Source organism: Alexandromys fortis, unplaced genomic scaffold (assembly GCF_014885135.2).
Source record: "Alexandromys fortis isolate MF-2015 unplaced genomic scaffold, M_Fortis_MF-2015_v1.1 scaffold_335, whole genome shotgun sequence".
NCBI lineage: Eukaryota > Metazoa > Chordata > Mammalia > Rodentia > Cricetidae > Alexandromys > Alexandromys fortis.
The window spans coordinates 622,252-643,766 of NW_026068218.1; the positions used below are offsets into that span (position 1 = coordinate 622,252).

Sequence of the window (21,515 nt, forward strand, 5' to 3'; positions counted from 1 at the left end):
ATTACCTTAAATTTAATGATTATTTTTTCTATTAATTAAACTGTCTAATTGAGTAGGAGAGGAAAATAAAACACTGATACTTAATAACTCAGTCACACAGTGAGAACTGACCTAAACTAGTTCTGACTTCAAAACCAAGCCTTTCAATTTTTCGTGCTGATAACTGTTATTATTGACTGATGCGAGACTTCAGGTCTGATTCCTGGTCTACTTACCAAAGTTCCCATGGAGTAAACAATAAGGCATACAGGATTATAAAATGTTTTCTATGCATTGCAGCACAGCAAGAAAGAAAAATCTTCACTGAAATAATTTTTCTTGGGAAGGAGTGAGCTCCATAGTGTTTAAGCATCTAAGCATTTTATTTATTTTTTTAAATATTTATTTATTTATTATGCATACAATATTCTGTCTGTGTGTATGTCTGCCGGCCAGAAGAGGGCACCAGACCTCATTACAGATGGTTGTGAGCCACCATGTGGTTGCAGGAAATTGAACTCAGGACCTTTGGAAGAGCAGGCAATGCTCTTAACCACTGAGCCATCTCTCCAGCCCACATCTAAGCATTTTAAAGACCTTCTTTTACATCCATAAAGAGAGAGATTTTTATTTGGAATGAGTCCTTTGTTCCCACATTTTACCTTAATCCAGAGATTACTTGGTTTTATTACATATTCCATGTTGTTAAATAAATATTAGTAAGATCAACATTAAATAATAGTAAGTTCCTTTCATGGAGAAGTTAGAATAATAAACAGTTTAGTAGCAGGTTAACTCACATGCATTCTGAAGAATGAACGGCATATCCCATGGAGAAGACCAGGACAAAGCTGAACTAGATTCCCCTTAAGTTGGTCAAATTCATAAGAATGTTTTGAATGTAGACTCTAGCTAAAAAACCCTGCCTTAGGGTTTTCTATTGCTGTGAAGAGGCACCATGACTGCAGCAACTCTTACAACAAAGAAGCATTTAATTGAGGGTGGCTTGCTTATAAATTTCCAGATTCAGTCTGTATGATCATGAAGGGGAGCGTGGCAGTGTGCAAGCAGCTATGGTGCTTGAGGTCAGAGTTCTACAATTGCAGGCAACAGGAAGTCAGTTTACTGTCACACTGAGGGAGGTTTGAGAAAAAAAAAAAAAAACTCAAATCCTCAAATCACCCCTACAGTGACACACTTCTTCCAACTAGTCCACACCCTTTAACAGTGCCACTCATTTTGGGGGTCACTTTCATTCAAATTACCACAAACTCAAACAAAATTTCAAGTTATATGACCAGATACTGAGCCTAAAACTTTACATATATTAACTCTTTCAGTCTTCAGTGAAATTCAATTAAACTCTTTGAGTTTATTTAAGTTTTATATTATGACTCCAAGAATTACATCAACTGACCAAGATTGTACATTTTGTTTTTAGTAGATAGGTTGGGCACCATCTTTGAGCAATATAAACATCCCCATGCAACTGTTTCATCAAAGGCTTAGATAGGAAAGTTTAGGCTCTGATTTGGAAATATGTCTGTTGGTTTGATCTCTGAGTTAGGTTAAAAGCTTTATGACTTTCATGGTTGGTAAATTTTTGTAAACTAGCAGTTCACTTCTTATTGGACTTGTACTTAAAGGATTTCTGGGTAGTAAGAAGAAGGCACACAGACTAATTTTGAGAGAACCATATTCATCACTACCCCAATTAGTACTTTACAAAATATTAAAAAGTGGCTCCATTAACTTGCACATTAAAAGATATATAAAAAATTTGAGATCAGAGATTAGTTATTTCAATTTATCAATATATATATAGATATATAGATATATATATATATATGTGTGTGTGTATTGTAACAAGTTATACAACATCATCTAATCATGCTGGTAGTTTACATCTGTTTTCATTTTTTGCCTGGACTTGTGCATTTTGTGTTATGTTTAGTGGAATTTTGTGTAAATCTCCAGAGTATGCTCCCTGAGTATGCCAAAGTGAGCACTGAAAGCATACAAACAGGTAGCAAAATATTGATTAAATAGGTCAAATTTATGAACATATATATGCATCTTTGTGAATATACATATGCATGTAATACAAGTAGTGAAAAAAGACATTATTGATTTTAAAGATTAAGGAGGTGTATGTAGAAGGATTTGAAGGGAGAAATATAAAAATTTTAAATCAAAATATAATACAAATACCTCTAATATGACAAGTGATTTTTCATGACTTAATTTGGGTTAGTATCGAATTTCCTATATATTTCTGCATTATTTTATTAAATTTTGAATAGTAATATCTCTTATTCCTCAAAAGTATTCATAATTATTAGAATATCCCATTGGCTGATACATAGAAAGTATCCATCAAATGTTACTTATTAAAATTACAAGTTCGTGTGCTCATGATACGCATATCTGTATATGCTAAGGTAGACCAGGCCATCGATGAAACAAAGCCCTTCAGTTTTTTGTGATAACTATTTTTTTCCTATTTATCTTGTAAACTGGAATGAATCTTGACTCTTCGAAACTATGTACACAAGAAATCATGGGAAATATAAATAATTCTTAACAATAAAATATAAAAACAAAATGTTACATTTGTTGTGAGGTAGATTTTATTTTAAATGTGAGCTCTTCTGATTAAATGTTATTCTGCTAAAGGTTCTTACCTGTTATAGAACTCGGTTTCCACATTTAAAGAGAATATGGATTCTAATGCAAACTTTCATCAAGCAATGTGAGGATTTAATATACTATACAAATGGATCTTAAAGCTGACTCGGCACAGGGTTGGGAGATAAAAACATGTCTCCTGTCCCTTTTTCTTAGAAGTGTTACCAACACCAACATCCATGCTATTATTCAATTTTATACACTGTTGTTAGCAGTTCATGTGTCTCATTATTATCAGCACGATAACTATCCCTGTTAGGTAGAGAAAAAGCTACAGATGTATGGCTAACTAGCCTTCTGTTTTAAAGAAATTGTTTTAGATAGTCTTAATTGTGATCAATGAATGAAACATCTCTATGCGCAAAAGAGGAAAAACAATTGTTTATTCTGGAGCAAAATATGAATAGATATAGCCTAGGAACATCGATTTAGGCTTCCTCAAACATCATGATACAAAGAGCTAGCAGTTTCATAGCCATTTTAGAATAAAGGAACAAAGAAAGTCATAAATTAACATGGTATTCAGTTGAATTTATGGGTACATAGGTAGGTCACAGCAGAGTAGAGGTGACAGTACTATACTGTAGCTTTAGAAGTTAGTGGACAGCGTTTTTAGCAGTTTGGTTAGTAGATACTAGTGATTTTCTCAGGCATTGCAAAAGATTTACCCAATGGTCACAAAAGTTGTTAAGAAATTGATAAATGCCTCCTAAGCAAAGTAAATATGTCCCGGTATAAATTAGCTATGAACATGCAATGTCCCAACCACTCGACATCACTGATGTTATAATCAGCCTCCTCTTTAGTCACAGTTTCTTTTCTTAAACTCTCATGCATAGGAGTCTGAACTGTTTAAGATAGAGATTAGGATAAATCAGTTCAAAAATACAAGTTTTTAGAAAGGGAAAGGATGAAGAATTGCAGCACACAGCTATTTCAAGAAGAATGGGACATGGAAAAAAAACATCATTACCTTAAGAAAAAAGTCAAAAGTATGATTTGAAAACTTCATATTCTATTTTCTCTAAAATTTAATTAAATAATGTGAGATTCTTTAGGTACAACAGTAAGCAGCATAAGAAAAGCTCCTAATTCATTGTTTATATTTTAGTGGAGAGAAAAAGAATAGCAATGTGAAACAAGCAAAGTATTTCTATTAGTTTCACATGTCAGAGATTAGAAGACAGAAAAATGAGCTGAAAAAGTGTGATGTGAACATACATGAACAGTGCTTAATAGTACAAGTATGAAATTTGTTCTTATGACATGTAGTATAAAGCCTTAGACATGGGAAGGTACAGTTATTAAAATGTCGAGGAAAGAAATGGGGAGACAACACATGACTCGGTGTTAAAAAGCATTTGCTGCTCCTCCATGTAAACCAAGTTGAGTTCGCATCACCCACATCGGAGTGCTAACAATCACCTGCAACTACAGATCCAAGGCATCTCCTAACCTTTCTGGCCCTCGCTCTGGGATTACTGACATAAACAGTACATACACTAACACAGACACATACACACATGTAATTGTTTGAATATTGAGCAAGGCAACAAAAAAGTTATCTTTTTCAATATCTTTAATAAATGAATGATAATTTTTTCTTATTAATATCAATATAAAACAAATGCAAGAGAAAATTGCTATCCTCAAAATACTGAGGGATAAAAGTTGATGCAACCTGTGATGAGAAAAATAAAAACATTACCTCTTCCTAAATATGCTGTTTCTTTCTAAACAATAATTTGAAATTTCATTATTTATAACTCATTTGGAGCTCTTAATTGACTTATCAGGGAATGATAGCAATACATAGAGGGCCTTGACCTCATCAGCATCTGCTGATGCCAGTACCAGCCCAATAATCACTTCTCTTTTGTTATGCTTTCCTGACTATTCTCTATCTTACACTTGGTCCAAAGTAGTGAGGACTCCAAAAATGTTTGATTGTTGCATGACTAGAAAATAATACTACCACCTTCTTTATTTTATTTAATAAAAGTTCTTTTCTAAATGAGAACTATGACTACCATTGCAAACTGAATGGGAAAAAACCTGCATACCTTCAACCCTACAAAAAGAACTCAACAGGGTACATTTAGGGATACATATGTATATATAAACACATATAAGCATGTAATAAAAATTAATGAAATCCAGCCGGGCGATGGTGGCGCACGCCTTTAATCCCAGCACTCGGGAGGCAGAGGCAGGCAGATCTCTGTGAGTTCGAGACCAGCCTGGTCTACCGAGCTAGCTCCAGGACAGGCTCCAAAGCCACAGAGAAACCCTGTCTACAAAAAAAAAAATGAAATCCAAGGCCATGAATTTGAAGAAGGTGGGAAAGGGTATATGGTATGGTTTGGAGGGAGAAAAAAAAAGAAGGAAATACTGTAATTAAATTATAATCTCATAAATAAACAAAAAAGTGTTTTATGAGGGGAAACAGTAAAGTCGTGCCTTGCATGTAAAGAATATCCAGAGCCACAAACCAACTACTGATTGGAGTTTTCATGGACTTTTGCTTATGCTTAGGATACCAAACAAAATTAAAATAGTAAAAAGACCAATAGAGCCAGCCTTCCATTCTCAGGAACTTCCTGATTGCAGCCTCCACACTTTCATCACTCTGACAATGAGACCAGCAGATGGCTACATATGCCACACGAGGTCCCTGATTCATCTGTAGGAAACCTGAATCATGTCATATCTAGAGGCACTTGACTGTTGTATTCATTTTTACTGAACAGTTGCTTTGGTTTCAAATCAGGAAAGTTCCCAAAGTCATTGGCTTGATCTGCTCTTAGTTCTTTTGCAGCAACTTCTAGACTTTGAAAGGAAAATATATTCCATGCAGACATTTGAAGAGACATTTAAATAATTACAACAAAGGACTGTGGAGAAAATATCCATAGGAAGATGATCGTAAGATAAGAAAAGGAAGAGAAATTTGAGAAAAGTATCATTCTTTCTGGTAGAAGAATTTATTAGTAATTTAATCTTTAGTGATTTACACTTGTTCATCAAGTCCTGATCACTGGTAAAATGAGCAATGGTAATATCTCTGTTCTTGGTTATAGAAAATGAAATACATTTTGTAGGAAGTGTGATAGCAAAGTAATAGTTTCTGATACTTTCTCTAGAATTTCTCAAGTAGGAAGGTCACTTTCCATAGTACTTTCTTCAGAGAACCTTTTACTTCCTTATTCCTCAAACTATAGATCAAAGGATTCAGCATGGGGATAACCAAGTTGTTAAAAATTTGAATGGCTGCATCTAAACAAGGGCTTGTGGTTGGCCTTAGGTATATGAGGACAACTGGCATAAAGTAAAGCAGGACAGCAGTGAGGTGGGCACTGCAGGTAGTAAAGGCTTTGTGTCTACCTTCAGCTGAGTGGATCTTCAAGATTGAATAGACTATATAGCTGTAGGAGGTAAGGATGAGTAAGAAGCAGCCAAGGGGCATGAGGCCAACATTGATGAAACCCACCATTTCCTGGGCTGATGTGTCTACACAAGCCAGCTTCAACAACACTAACATATCACAGAAAGAATAGGCCACCTCATTAGGACCACAGTAGGGCAACTGGAAAGTGATAGTGGTTAAAAATGTAGCCTGAATGCAGGCAAAAAATGATGTCCCGATAGCAAGAATGGCACATACTCTGTTGTTCATAATTATTCTGTACCTTAGAGGGTGACATATAGCTACAAAGCGGTCATAGGCCATCACTGTGTACAGAAAACCTTCAGTACAACCCAGAAAATGGTAGAAGAAGAGTTGGCACACACAGCCTACATAGGAAATGGCTCGACTGTTTCCTGAGAGGTAGAACAGCATCTTGGGAGAAGTCACTGAAGGGAAAAATATGTCACACACAGACAGCTGGCAGAGGAAGAAGTACATGGGAGTGTGAAGCCGTGTGGAGGAGGCAATTGCAAAAAGTATGAGCAGATTCCCTAGCAAGGTGAAGATGTAGAAAGTTAAAAAAAGGCTAAAGAGCATGGTCTCTAGTCCCTCTGTTTGCGGGATGCCCATCAGGATAAACTGAGTCACCTCTGATAGATTCCTCATTGTTTTGAGAATGTCTAATGTCAAAACAGAACATAGACCAACCTCTCCAGGACATGAACCCTGAAGTCAAACCCACATGCTCTCTGGTAGAAGTATGTATTTTGTTTTTTCACAATTGATCTTCTTATATGGAACAAATCTACATAAAACATAAAAAATAAAGTTTTAGATTTTATTTTGGAATGATTAAGTGCTCTTAGAAAGTTAAATTTACATCAGATCTAGATTTAGATAAAAAACAAAAATCATTTTCCTGAGGATGTTGAAGTTAGCAGATAGAACAAAATCTGGAAACCCCCAGATATACAAAATATATGCTCTTGCCGTCCACTATACTCTTGGTTTTTGTTGTTGATATTGTTATTGTTGTTGCTGTTTTATTTTGTTTCTGTTTAAGATAAATATTCAAATTGATTATGCCTACTCAGGAGAATGACACTCTCATATTTCAGTGATTTTTTTGATTTGCCAACAAGAAAATGAAAAAATAACCTTACAGTGATTAAATAAATAGATTGAATATCCAACATTTATAAGAATAACATTCATACTATTTTTAATTCAATAAAAATCAAGTAATATCTTGGCTTTAAAAAGACTGGAAAACTATTCTTAAACATGTATATTATCAAGTAAGGTACATGAATGTATATAAACAGTGTGGAAGGGATCCATCTTCCTTGCCAAAGAAGTACAAATAAAACCATAATTAAATACTACTGTGCACCTGATGTGAAGGATGATCAACAAAGTTAGGGAACCAAGTGTCACATAATGTAGACTACTACTTCTATGGGTTTATATGAGAACAACAACTATTAATTCGGGTTATAGGAAGAAATTACAAGATTTTGGACTTTGAGCCTCATTTATATGGGTCAGGAACTTCACCATTAAGCTGCATTTATTTTGGTCATTTATTTTGACATCAAAACATATGTCTTAGAGAATGAGTCTCCATTTTTTTTCACTTGAAAATCTTGAGCAAAAATGCATCTAGAAAAAAACTGAAAATCTAGAAACTTCCTTCTGTTAGATATCAGTACTTCATGAATAAAGGACAAAGGTGTCAGAGAAAAGAGAAAAAATAAAAACACTTACTTTTTCACCAGGATTTAGGTATTTTTTTCTCCATAAATCAAGGATACACCTAGTGTCTTAGACAAGTGTTTTGCCACGAACTACATCTCAAACCTTGGTGTTATACTACAGGTTGTCACAACCATGCTAGTTGCCTTTTATTTTTTTATTTATTTTTTAAAACAGGATTTCTCTGTAGCTTTGGAGCCTATCCTGTAACTACCTCTTGTAGACCAGGCTGGCCTCAAACTTCCAAAGGTCTGCCCACCTAATCCTCTCAAGTGCTGGAATTAAAAACATGTGCCACCACTGCCCAGCCCAGCACGCTACTATTGTTGTTAGTGTGGAGCCCTCCAGGATGTCCTACACACATCTCTCTGATAGGATTCTGGAATTGAAGCCATGTGTTGCCTATTCTAGAGTGGGATTTCCTACAGTACTCTAAAGATGACTCAGGTACTTTCTTTTGTTTTTAGAAGAGTTCAGAGTACTTCAACATCAGGAGCTGAGATTTGCTTGTTTCATAAAATATCCATGTGCATACTACCAGGTCTTGAACACATTCATTTCCCCTTGGATCTCTTCTTTCATATCCCTTTGGGCATTTTCTTGATTCAGTCATTTATAGCTCTGAGGGACCAATTAGATTAAAGTTAGAAATCTCTTCTAAAATAAAAGAAACTTTTGAAATAGAAAATATCTATATCCTCCTCCATTCTGTGTGCCACCATGGAAAAAGGACTCCAATCTCTCTACCTTGAGACATCATGCCAGCTGCTTTCTTTGTCTTTCTTATTTGTTCAAGTATTAGCATGTGGCAATATTACAATACTCTGCTTCAGCCATATAAACATTTCAGGAATTCTATAGCTACATAGCATGCATATGCAACCTAAAACAGTATTTAATGAATAGGTCGATTATTTAATTATTTTATGTGTCCTTCTAGTACAGCCTTGCAAAACAATCATGTACTTCACAAGTAATTTTATAAATCAGTAATGAGGATATCAACTACCCCATATGGAATTGAATTAATAAAACAATAAATACATGAATTGAACATTTGTGAGGCATTATAAAAAATTTAATGGATTAATAGGTATATTTGAAAGCACAGAGGTGGGGGAGAGGGGGTTGTGCTCTCTTCTGGGACAGGCCGCCCCGGGATAGCACACACTCACCCATCCAGATGGAACTCCTCAACACTGAAACAGGGACGACTGGTAGCCCAAGGACACTGTGGACAAAAGGGCTAACATGGGGAGCAGGGCGGGCTCGAGTAGGACACAGGAGACACTGCAGCACAAGCTGAAGGTGCCTGCACGTCCTTGCGGTGTTCTTGGGCTACCAGGCATCCCTGTTTCAGTGCTGAGGAGTTACATCCAGACAGGAACAGTTCCTGCTCCTGCACTTAAGAGATCCACCCAGAGAGTCAGTCTCAGCAAAGACTGGAACAAGACACCAGGCCTCTCCTAGCTCCATTTGAAGGAAAAGATGGGCAGGCGCCAATGCAAGAATTCCTCTAACAACCTGCAAAGCCACATGACATCACCAGAATCCAGGGATCCCGAAACAAGAAAAATTGAACAACCGACTCCAGAGGAAATAGAAAAAATCAACATTAAACGGAACTATGTGAAAATAATAGAGGACCTTAAACAGGAGGTGAAAAACTGCAATAAAGAAATAGAGATGACAAACAAAAAAGTAAAGGAAATGAATAAATCTCTCAAAGATACCCAAGAAAAACAAGAAAAAGCAATCAAACAGGTAAGGGAAACAGTTCAAGACTTGAAGAATGAAATGGAGGTAATGAAGAAAACACAAACCGAGGGAAGGCTAGAAATGGAAAATCTGAGCAAACAAACAGGAACTACAGAGACAAGTATTACCAACAAAATATAAGAGATAGAAGAAAGAATCTCAAACACTGAAGATACTATAGAAGAAATAAACTCACTGATCAAAGAGCAAAACAAATCCAACAAATTCTTAACACAAAATCTGGGACACCATGAAAAGACCAAACCTAAGAATAATAGGGGTAGCAGAAGGAGAAGAATTACAGCTCAAAGGCCCAGAAAATATATTCAACAAAATTATAGAAGAAAACTTTCCCAACCTAAAGAAGGATATTCCTATGAAGGTACAAAAAGCATACAGAACACCAAATAGACTGGATCAAAAGAAAATCTTATTGTCTGAAAATGGTCTGTCAGTTAATCTAGGCTTAGACAAAGTTGGTTGATTTAACATTGTAAATGAGACTTTGGGTGATTACCAAGGTCTCTGTCCTCTACTGTACAATTTGAAAGCTGCTTGAATGTACTTGCTGCCTACTCAAGAAATATTATCTCCCTTCTCAGAACTTTGATGGGGTTGAAGGTTAGATAGTCATGGTTACTTTCCTCTTAAGCCATTTCTAATACAAGACTTAGACTCCTTAGGGTAGAATAGGTATTGAAACACTTATGTAAGTTTCTTGCTTAATATAGTTTGTGCTGTTTGTAATTCTAAATTTTATACTTGATATCTGTTCTTACTGCATATAGTTTTATATTAGGTTTAGAACTCTGTTATTTAGACAAAAAGGGGAGGTGATATGAAACCTCCTTCACCCAATGGCCTTTGTGAGGATGGACAAGGTAGGGCATGACTTTTGGGTACAAAAATGCCCCAGGAGCACCTGCTCTGCCCATCTTCTTCCCATGTACCACGGCTCAATGTTGGACTTCATTCCTGTTTCCTTGTGATTCATGAGTTTCTCTTTTAATAAAGAAAACCTTTAGTATACCCTATTTGGAGTTAGGGTAGAATTATTTGATTCACGTTTCTCCCATCTGGCAAGTTCCACTTATATGCATATTTAAAAAATGAATTATAGCAACAATACAAGACTGAGCCATCTTTCCAGCCCTAAAGCTATGCTAGTTTTTCAGTCAGTAGTAGGTTTACTCCTAGGGCTTATTGTCTACCCAACCATATGCTCGTGATACTTACTGGTACTGGGCATAATTTTTATCTTGTAGAGAAGACCATAGATACCAGTATTGGTTATTATCATAACATTTTTGTTACTATTGCAACACTGAACAAAATTTTTAGGCCAGTCATGGATCATAACCTGGCAATACCAGTGATTACTTTGTTCATGCGGTAGAACGGATAGAATCCTTAAACATTCTAAAAGGAGCTAATTGGGTTGACATTTCCAGGTTAGTATCCACATGACTTTTCCATGTCCTATGACTCATTAAATATGTGGGGTCTTCAGTAATAAGGTCTTACAGTCAGATTCTGGATGGAAACTTTCTTAGTTGTCATGTTAAAATACCATAACAAACTTGCCATAATGAGTGCTGATACCTCAAGCCTTGCTTGGATATCCTGAGAGTTTCTGATTCTTGATATTTAACATTAGTTTTTTTTTTCAGTTTTGATGAAGAAGAGAGATTGAATTCTGTGACTATTTTTGAAAGAATGCATTTATTTTTACAATGTTAGCCCTAGTAATACAGGAGTATGGATGGTCTTTCAATCATTTGTATTTTCTTTGTCCCCCCTTTTATGTCATAATCTTGTATTGTACAAGTCTTAGATTTCCTTATGTAAATTTATTTCAACATATTTTACTATGGGACCCCACCATGAATCATACTCTTTCCCTGATTTATTTTATTTTTGTATATAGGAAGTCTACTTATTTTTATGTGTTGATTTTGTATTTTTGTACATTGATATGTTTCATCAGCTGTATGTGTTTTCCTGTGGGTTTTTAAGGTTCTCCTTTCTATAAAATTATTTCACCAGCAAATAAGGATACTTTGATTTCCTTCTCTCCTATTTGTACCTATTCTATACCTGTTGTATTGATTTTGCTAAGATGTAAAGGTCTATATTTCACAGAAAAAAAGTAGAAATCCTTGTCTTATTCATGATTTTAGTGAAAATATTTGAATTTTCTCCATCTAAAATAATGTTAAATGTAAAATTCTGTATTTTTTATTATGTTGGGATATGTATGTTGTATTCTCCATAACTTTTATTATGAAAGGATGTTAAATTTGTCAGGACTTTTTAAACAGCTAATGACAAGGTCATGTTGAAAAATGAGCTGATATTCTGATATGTTTATATGTTTAGTGTTTTCACATTATATCTGTATGTTTTGTGCTTTTACTGTTATATTATAAGGGGGAATTTAGCTCTCTATTTGGTGTCCCATATTCCTTTTGCACCTTGATTAGCATCTTTTTCCTTAGATTTAGGAAAGTTTCTTCTATGTGTGTGTGTGAATATGTGCTACCTCACATCACTGATTTTCTTTCTTTAAGAAAATCCTCCTGCTAAATTTCCTAAGTTTTTTTTTGTTTAAATATTTATAAAACTATTTTCAAGCACTTTATTTTGACCATATTCTTAAATTCCCATAGCTAACTCTCCCATCACTACTCAATGAATATCATCTTCTCATCACACCGTCTCTCAAAAAATCAAAACAAAAGTTAAAATATAAGAAAAAATGAATACAATTATGAAGTCCATCTCTTGTTAGACAACTGTTAATGAGCATAAAGTTTGACTGGAGCATGGTTGATAAATTTGGTGTTTATGGAAGAAAAAAATTTTCACTCTCAGATTTGGAACAGCTCCTTCATTAATTTTGACAAATGTATTTTTGTGCCATTATTTGTGTTTCTTCTTCTATGTCCAAGATTCATAGATTCCACGTTTTATAGGTTCCTATGACTTTGTTCATGAGATTTATTAAATTTATCAATTTCTTTGGCTAAGTGATCTACTTCTCTGTTTCTAATTCTGATACTCTATTTTTCACTTGATACATTCAATTGTTATGAATTTTTATTGAATGTTTTGTTTGATTTGTTGAATTTTGCATTTAAAATTTTATTCAATTTGGGTTTTCTTAGAATTTCTACCTTTTAATTAATTAAATTACATTTCATATTGTTAGTTGTTTTACCTATTTTCTTCACAGTTTGTATTTTCCTAGGCTACATTCCAGGAATAATAACATACTTGTATTCTTTGATCATATTTATAATTTTATTTTTTATCATTGGCCTTTATTTTTATGTACATAATTTATTATGGAAATAAAGCATTTTGTTGTTGATTTTGTTTGTATATGTGTGTGTCTGTGTGCTGTTCACCCTTTTGCTATGAGACAGGTAGAAAGCTTTTTTTGTCAGAATATCTTTGGACCACCAGCCTGTATATAATGACCCATAGAATAATCATTAATTATGAAAACTTGAAATTAGCTTAGGCTTTCTCCCAAGTAGTTCTTATAACTTAATTTATCCATATTGTTTTAGTTTCTTTCTGCCACATGGCTCCATTACCTATTTTTAGTAAGACACATCCAACTTGCTCTGAGTCTGCTGAAGATATCATACACGTGCATGTCTTCCCCAAGCTTTTCTTTCTTGGTACAGAAGTCCCACCCTTAGACTCCTGACTATTGGACCTTTTAGCTTTTTATTGTTGCAGTCAAAACAACACTTCTTCAAACAGTGTACAAATATTCCACACCACATGGTCATCTGGAGTCAAATCCTTCGTAGTGTCTCTCAGATTGAAAATCTGTCCAGTCTTTGGGGAATGGTTGTTGGGATCTCTGTTATTTCTTAAAGTAGTCAGGTTTTTTAGCAGTCAGATTTTTGGGTTTTTTGAGACAAGGTTTCTCTGTATCTTTGGAGCCTATCTTGGAACTAGCTCTTGTAGTCAGATGGTTTGTAATGTTAAGACTTGGGGGCACTCAGTGTTGATATGCAATTGGAATATCAGAAGTGATTCCCCCATGCATGCTGAAATCCTGGGGTCATTCTGAGTGATCCTGTGATAGCTTTCCCTGCCCCTCACTGGATACAGAAGCAGGATAGCTTCTCTCCCTCTCACAACTTGGAAAGATGGCCCTAGTCTTCACCATGAATATGTACTTCACTTGGGCAGCACACTAGAGCAGACCCTGTTATCTGGGATGCAGAAGAGCCGACCCTGAAGACTGAGCTGAAGCTCCCCTTTGCTGTCATCTGTCTTGCCGTGGAGTGAGTGAGGGAAAGATGCTCAGTACCCCCAATACAAGAGAGTCTGCATCAGTGGGAGAAGTCATCCTGACCATCAACAGCTACAGCACACAGGAGAGCAGACGCTTCACCCTGGCAGGGAAGCAAACTAAAGCTAACTCTGCTGTCAGGGATGCAAGTGAGCCAGACCTGAGGGTGAGAGAATAGGAGAGCTTACCATGCCTCCAATATGACCCCATCCCACCCCGTGCAGCTATCCATAAAGAGGGACTTGCATCCTTTCTGGGCAAGACAGTGAAGCTAGTCCTGTGGTGTGAACAGTGGGTGAGCCTCACCTGAGGGCCTGAGAACAAGAGAGCTGGCCGTACTCCTTATTGCAAGCTGCTTTGAGTGGGCTGACTGAGGCAGTGCTGAAGGTGGTGAAGATGAGAAAACTGGCAGAATGACCAATCCAGCTACGACCCAGGCTCAGAAACAGGGCTATGAGTTAGCCTAGCCCAACATATACCTTATCTATGCACTATTGTAGCATGTGAAGGGGAGGAATGTAAAGATCCAAAACTGCAGGATCTCAATGACAGTGAGAGTCCATTGTCCATGGTGTAGAAGAGGCTAGAGGCTTCGAACCAGATCAATGACTCATGAACATTAGCAAGCAAAGATGAAAGGACTAAACAGTGAACTTTATGACCTAACCCATGGACCACACTACAGCTTCCACAAGAGTCTCTGTATCCCATTTCTTTTCTGCTTTTGTTTTTGATTTCTTTGTTTACTTTATTTGTTTTTGTTGTTGTTGTTTTTCTTTTATGTTTCCCTTTGGGGGATAGGTTTAAGGGCAGAGGGCAGATGTGGGAAGACAAGAAGATACGTGGGGTCACGATTATGATGTAAAATCTGCAAAAATCAATAAAGGTTTTTTTAAAAAGTGATTCTAGTTAAGTCATGGCAAGGTTCAGCTTCTTAGCACAATAATGAGCCAGTGGTGATAGTGTGTTCTAAGTGTAACCTTCAGAAGTCTGTGGGGGTATATACAGATGTCTCTGTGTTCTTCAGGTAACCAGGACAAGGATCATGGCACTGAGAAAAACAGGTTCTGTCTAAATATCATGTGCTCTAGACTGTGGCCAGAGGGGAGGGGATGCTGTTTATACAATGCCAAGAAAGACAATATCTCATAAAGGATGATACCTGAACTTACCCTTTGAACTCCAATGCATGTGTGCACTTTCACCCACATATATGGAGTCATGCTCATTAACACACAAACATACACATAAGCACCCACAAATAAAATAATAAAATAAATTTAAAATGTATTATCATACTTGTGTTATAATGTAGTTCAGAAAAAACTCATTTTTAATATTTTTAAAACTTTCTCTAGCAACATTAGAAGGCTTGCAGTCGTCTTACAGACACTAAAAGAGTTTTTGTAATTTACATATGATATATTTTAATCATATCAGAAAATGTTGAATGAAACAGGGAATGGTTAACAAGCAAAAACTATGTTGTTTATATATTGACTGTCATATGCATATATCATGAAAAATAAATATCAAGAAAATTATTAAGGGCTGAGGGTAGCAAATAGATTCCAGATACTAAGAATATCACAGTGACACCAAAGAAAAGGATCTGAGGGGGTAATATTGGGGAAATAGTATTAAGACTATAAAAAAAACATCATAGACTCTTATGAGATGAAAAAATTACATAGACTGACTAAAATAAACCATATCCAATTCATACCATGCTGTAGCCACAGATTTGGAGCTAATGAGATATTTTGCACATTGTTTTTCACAAGAATGATCTTCTTTCTATCATTTTCTTCAGTGCAACATTGACATCCTTATTCCTCAGACTGTAGATCAAGGGGTTGAGCATGGGAACAATGATGGTGTAAAATACAGAAGACACTTTGCCTTCATCCATGGAGATGGAAGATGATGGATTCAGATACATAAATGCAGCAGAACCAAAAAAGATAGCAACGGCTGCAATGTGGGAGCTGCAGGTGCTGAAGGCTTTGGACCTGCCCTCAGTGGATTTAATGCAGAGGATGCTGATAATGATGAAAACATAAGAACTAAGGATGGTCAGGGTTGGGGCAATGATATTAATGCCACTAAAAATTAGAACCATCAATTCATTAACATAGATACTAGAGCACGAGAGTTTAAGGATAGAAATAAGGTCACAGAAATAATGATTGATCAAATCAAATCTGCAGAAATGAATCCTAAACATACATCCTACATGAGCTGATGCGCAAACCACACCTATAATATAAACTCCAACAACAAGAGAAAGGCAAGCCTGTTGAGACATGATGACACTGTAAAGCAAGGGGCTACAGATGGCAACATAGCGATCATATGCCATTGCAGCCAGCATGTAACATTCTGAAATAGCAAAAAGAAGAAAGAAGTAAAGTTGAATCATGCACTCAGTGTAGGAGATGTCATTCTTCTCCACCACAAAGTTCACAAGCATTTTGGGGGTAATAACAGTAGATTGGCAGAGATCAATGAAGGACAGACTGCTGAGGAAGAAGTACATGGGGGTGTGCAGGTGGGAGATGAGCAGGATCAGAATGATCATTCCCAGGTTCCCCAGCACTGTGAGCAGGTAGATCCCAAGGAAGAGGAGGAACAGAGGCAGCTGCAGCTCTGGCTGGTCAGTTAACCCAGAGAGAAAAAAACTTGGTCACTGTGGAATGATTACCATTTTCCATTCCCTCTGTCCAGATTCTGAAAGAAAAAAAATATAGTCTTTTGAGAGACATGGTTGCTCTTCTTTTGGAAAAGCCCCCTAAAATTCTCTATGATCACTCCCTTCTGTACAATCTTCACTTGGTGGAAGTTATCTAATTTATCTACTAACCTTTAGTTTCAAAATTAATAATGATTTATAGAAACATTTAATTTGTGTTTGTAGTGTTGAAAAGTTTTATATTGTCTATTTTCTATAATCAGCATGTCAAATGTTTGAACATAGTGTTTTCTAAGCCACATCATTTACTAAAACACATATTTGGAAAAATGAAGTAGCTTGTTTGAATCATGACTTTAAAATATTTTAAAGAAAATAATTTCTTTTAACACATAAATGGAAGAGACTTATCAAACAAATGTTTTGTTAACTGTATTAAACCAATTATTAAGCAAATGACAATTACTGACAAAATTCTGGTAATAATGCTATTAGTATCCCTTTTTTTTTCCTTTCAACTTATGTGAATTAGAAGGTCTGGAAAGCCAAAACAGAAAATGAATAGTTATAGATTTCTTTCCTTGTTCTGTTATAAAGTGAATACATATGTTAACAATTTCAAACAGTAAAATTTCATAATGAATTAGAAGTGAATTATTTTTATATGAAGATGATATGATTACATATATGTGACCCCAAATTTCCTCCGAGAAACTCCTACAACTGACAAAGACTTTGAATCAAGTAGCTAGATACAAAATCCACTTACATAAATCAGTATCCCTCCTTTAACAAACTGACTGAAAAAGAACCCAGAGAAACAACATTTTATACATTAGCCTCAATTAATATAAAATATCTTGGGCTAACTCTAACCAAATATGTAAGAGATTTTCATGCTAAAAGCTTCAATATTTGAAGACAGAAAATGAAGATAGAAAGATCTCCCATGCACAAGGTAAGTAGGTTTCACATAGTAAAAATGGCCATACTACCAAAAGCAATCTAAATGCAATGCCCCTCAAGATTCCAACAGAAATTCTTCAAAAATCTTGAAGGGATAATTCATACAAAAACCCCTCAAATTCAATGTAACAGTGAAATTCAAAGACCCCCTAGAAAACAAAGGGAAATGTAGACTTCTTTGTGAAAATACAAATCTTATAACAAATAATAGTATATTAAGATAGGTTGGCCTAATAATACCTTATTGCACAGTGATACCTTAAAAGTTCTTTGATATGGATGGCTTCTCAGCTCACCTACTATTGTATTGGAATACAGCCAAGAGGTCAAACTGATGACTGATGGTTGACCAATGGGCCTCTTAGTGCTCACCATTTGCCATAGCTGTGCTCCTCATCCCAAGGTTTACACATGCTTGAACTTCTTCTGTAGTCCATGGACTTAGAAAGCACTGATATAAAGTTATTATGATACATTTCACAGCTTTAGGTGTGGCTGTTCTTGCTAAGAAAGGTATATTGGCATGATGAAGCCCAGAAGTTGTAGGGTGCTTGGAAAATCTTTTAGACGATATAATTAGTATACAGCTTATGTGTTGTATTATAGTTTATGATGTTTGAAACCACAGAAGATACACTCTTTACAAATCATAAGGAAAAAATTATGTCAGTTTGATATTTTAAAAGGGAAAAAGTTACTTATCCCTGCTCATGGACTTGCATAGTCCTAAATATGGTGATAACTTGCTTTCAAAGATATAGAGAAAAGACTCCATGCATTCATTTTGTCAAACCACAGGTGTTCAGTCACATTGGTCCTGGCAAATTCTTCATGCATACCACCCACCTTCTCCATCTGTGGTGGAAGCAGATGCCTACTTAAAACTCCTATACTATGTGACAGTCATTTGATTTTATACATTTTAGTTTGCTGTTTATTCTACTTGCAACAAAGTCACCAAGCACTTTTTCTTTTTTTATCTGGTAAACATGTATTTCCTTTTATACCCATTCTAAAGCTATGGTTGACATAGAATGATTCTCCATAATTATATATCTTTCCTATAACCTGCTCAGAGTGTTGTAAGTGTTCTGAACTGCACACTTGCTTCTTGGTCTGTCAGCTACCCTACTAACCAAATGACAAGTTGAACTTATTTGCCCATTTCCCCAGAAATATAAGTTTGACACAATGCAGGTTTATAAAGTTCCTTTCAGCCGTAAGTGAAGAATAAGATTCTGCCTGATGTAAGACAGGTATTGCTCCAGACATCAGAATCCTAAATGACCTGTGTGGTAATAGGAGACCAACACACTCGCCTCACTTCTGCTCCAATTCCCAGTTTCAAGTTCTTTTGCCAATCGCAATTGGCACTGATCTTAGAATTGGGAGAAACATGTTTCCAGCATTCTACAGTTAGTATTGGGAAACCCCGACCAAGTCTTCAATGGCAACAGTACCTGTGAGCCAGGTCTGTATCTCTTGTCAGCATCTTTCAGGATCACTAAGTTTATACCTCTGCAGATTATATTTCACATGTACCATAACTAGAACAGCTGTGAAGCACTGAGATGAGTTTATCCTCTTCAGGTACTGTCTGTCAGCAAATAAGCATTCCCTATGGACTCTCATTATTCAAGAAACATGCTCATGAGAAAAATAAGTAATTGTATATACAAACTCCCTATCTGCCTAGTTATTTTTCAAATTGGTCCTTGTCATTTCTAATCTCTCACATCCTATTAAAGATTTTGAGTATGGGAATTACTAAATAGCTTTGTTAAAATGCTTACTCTGATCCAGTAGATGTGGATGGGTGTGAGATTTTATATAGTTCTTAAGAACCTCTAACTAATACAATAGACAAGTCACATACTGAGGAATCCAGTACCTTTGCTGAAGAATTATATCTTGTTTATTATATGTTTAATGATTTAAAAAAAATAAATCTAAAAAATTCCCAGGAATTCGCAGGAATGACTCCAGCCAAAGCCCTAAGCAATAGTAGAGAGGGTACCTGAACTGGTCTTGACAGATTGGTCAGATTGATGACTATCTTAAATGTCGTCATTGAACCTTCATCCAGCAACTTATGGAAACAGGGGCAGAGACACACAGTACAGCTCTGTGTTGAGTTCCTAGGGTCCAGCTGTAGAGTGGGAGGCATGAGAATTTAAGCAAAGAGGTCAAGACCATGATGGGTACACTCATTTACCTGAGCTCACCAACTCCAGCCAGACAGGGAAGGAAACAGCATAGGACCAAGCTAGACCCTCTGAATGTTGGTGACAGTTGTATGGCTTGGGCAGACTGTGGGGCCACTGGCAGTGGCACCAGGATTTATCCCTACTGATTGTACTGGCTTTTTGGAACCCATTATTTTTGGATGGATAACTTGCTCAGCCTAGATACAGTAAGGAGGGCCTTAGATCTTCTTCAAAGTCATGTATGTGCCTTATCCTTTCTGAGGAGTCAATGGGAGTGGATGGTAGGAAGGTAGAAGGAATGGGAGGAGGGGAGAAAATAGGAACTGGAATTGGTATATAAAATGAACAAATAGTTTGTTTTCTTTTTATAAAAATAGCAGAAAAAATCTATTCAGTACTTAGTAGATTGCAAAAATATTGTGAACAATATCCCCAAGAGTAAAAATGACCTTTGCTTGCTCCTAATTTACAGAATCCCATTAAAATAAGAGAATGATGAAGGGGATTATGGGCACTATTAGTAATATATAAGAAGATAAGTTATTTCATGACTTGAATAGTTATAAACCAGAGCAATCCAAATTCTTCACAAACTATTAAAATCTTTGTAAAACTAGCCTATGATGATAAATTTATTTTGTTTTCCTAATTTGTTCCTTAATTTTCTTCTATAAGCAACAAAAATAGTATGTTCTCATATTAAAATTATTCTATAAAAGATAGCAAATACTTTATGCCATTCAATATTGTGCACCAGATTAATGTTCTAAAAAACTTAATATAATGTTGGTGCTAATTTGCATTGGAAAGAATTATAGGTAACAGACATACATAGCTTCATAATTCAGGAAACAATTGTACTAATATGCATATTTAGTAAGTCAGTAACTTATGTGAGATATTAGAAATTCTATAAATTTCAAAAAAACCTTAAAATATTATGTGGGTAATAGTAGAAACAATTAAAAGTTAGTAGTATTTACACGAACGTATAGTGCCTATCTCCAAGCATTCTGCATATTCCATTTTTAAGACATGTTGGGCTCTTGATTTACATTTTATTTTTATTTATTTTTATTAATATCATTAATTTATATACATATATAGTATTGTAGTTGAGTATGTTATTTCCACCAATGCATAATAGATTGAAATGATAATTGCCTTAATCTTAGATCCACAGAGATCATGAATGCTTAGACATATGCTATTACAATGAGATTCAACTATATGCTGTGCTAAATTTGACACATAGCATAGTTTCAGAGTCTCCAATGGCAGTCTCTAGAATTGTGAGCATTTTGTTTATCTCTCTTTCCTTCATCTAAGGTCCTGGGAAACCTTAGTATGGAAGACCTAAAAGCCTGTGAATAAAAATAATAGACTAACTGGAGAATAATCTATGTATTTAGCTAGTCCGACCAAAAATAAGTAATAAATAGATAATAAATAGATAGATGATAGATAGATAGATAGATAGATAGATAGATAGATAGATAGATAGATAGATGATAGATAAGATCAAGTGTAAAATATCTGTCCTTGATCTGTGCTTTTTAATAATCTACTGTTTTTCTGCTTCTTGCCACATTTATTCCAGTTTATATTACATATATGTCACTGAATATGCACCACAAGTTTTCTTGATATTATCACAGTGGAATTATGTTCTACTTTTGGTATAATTTTCAGGAGTATAAAGGTTTGTGTTGTTGTAATTAACACTAGTCCACAAATTTACATTGT

The 21,515-nt window shown here is 35.5% G+C and overlaps 2 protein-coding genes across 2 annotated transcripts; both read right to left on the bottom strand.

Moving 5' to 3' along the window:
- Positions 1 to 2,983: 2,983 nt before the first annotated feature.
- LOC126493472 (olfactory receptor 149-like) lies at positions 2,984 to 6,820 on the bottom strand. The gene is made up of 2 exons (XM_050130486.1): positions 5,846 to 6,820; positions 2,984 to 3,019 (listed from the first exon to the last, which is right to left on the bottom strand). The coding sequence occupies exons 1-2, from the start codon at positions 6,740 to 6,742 to the stop codon at positions 2,984 to 2,986; spliced, it is 933 nt and encodes a 310-aa protein (XP_049986443.1). The 5' UTR covers positions 6,743 to 6,820.
- Positions 6,821 to 15,681: 8,861 nt separating this feature from the next.
- LOC126493504 (olfactory receptor 146-like) lies at positions 15,682 to 16,618 on the bottom strand. The gene is given in 2 exon segments (XM_050130522.1): positions 15,682 to 16,584; positions 16,586 to 16,618. Coding segments are annotated over 2 exon segments (936 nt in total).
- Between the last annotated feature and the right edge of the window lie 4,897 nt (positions 16,619 to 21,515).

Excerpts from the sequence above, each read along its gene's own strand:
- LOC126493472 (XM_050130486.1), bottom strand. The coding sequence starts at position 6,742 with ATGAGGAATCTATCAGAGGTGACTCAGTTTATCCTGATGGGCATCCCG. Across the intron at positions 3,020-5,845 it reads TAAAAGGTTCTCTGAAGAAA|ATGTTTCATTCATTGATCAC; the intron begins GTACTATGGAAA and ends TTGCGCATAGAG.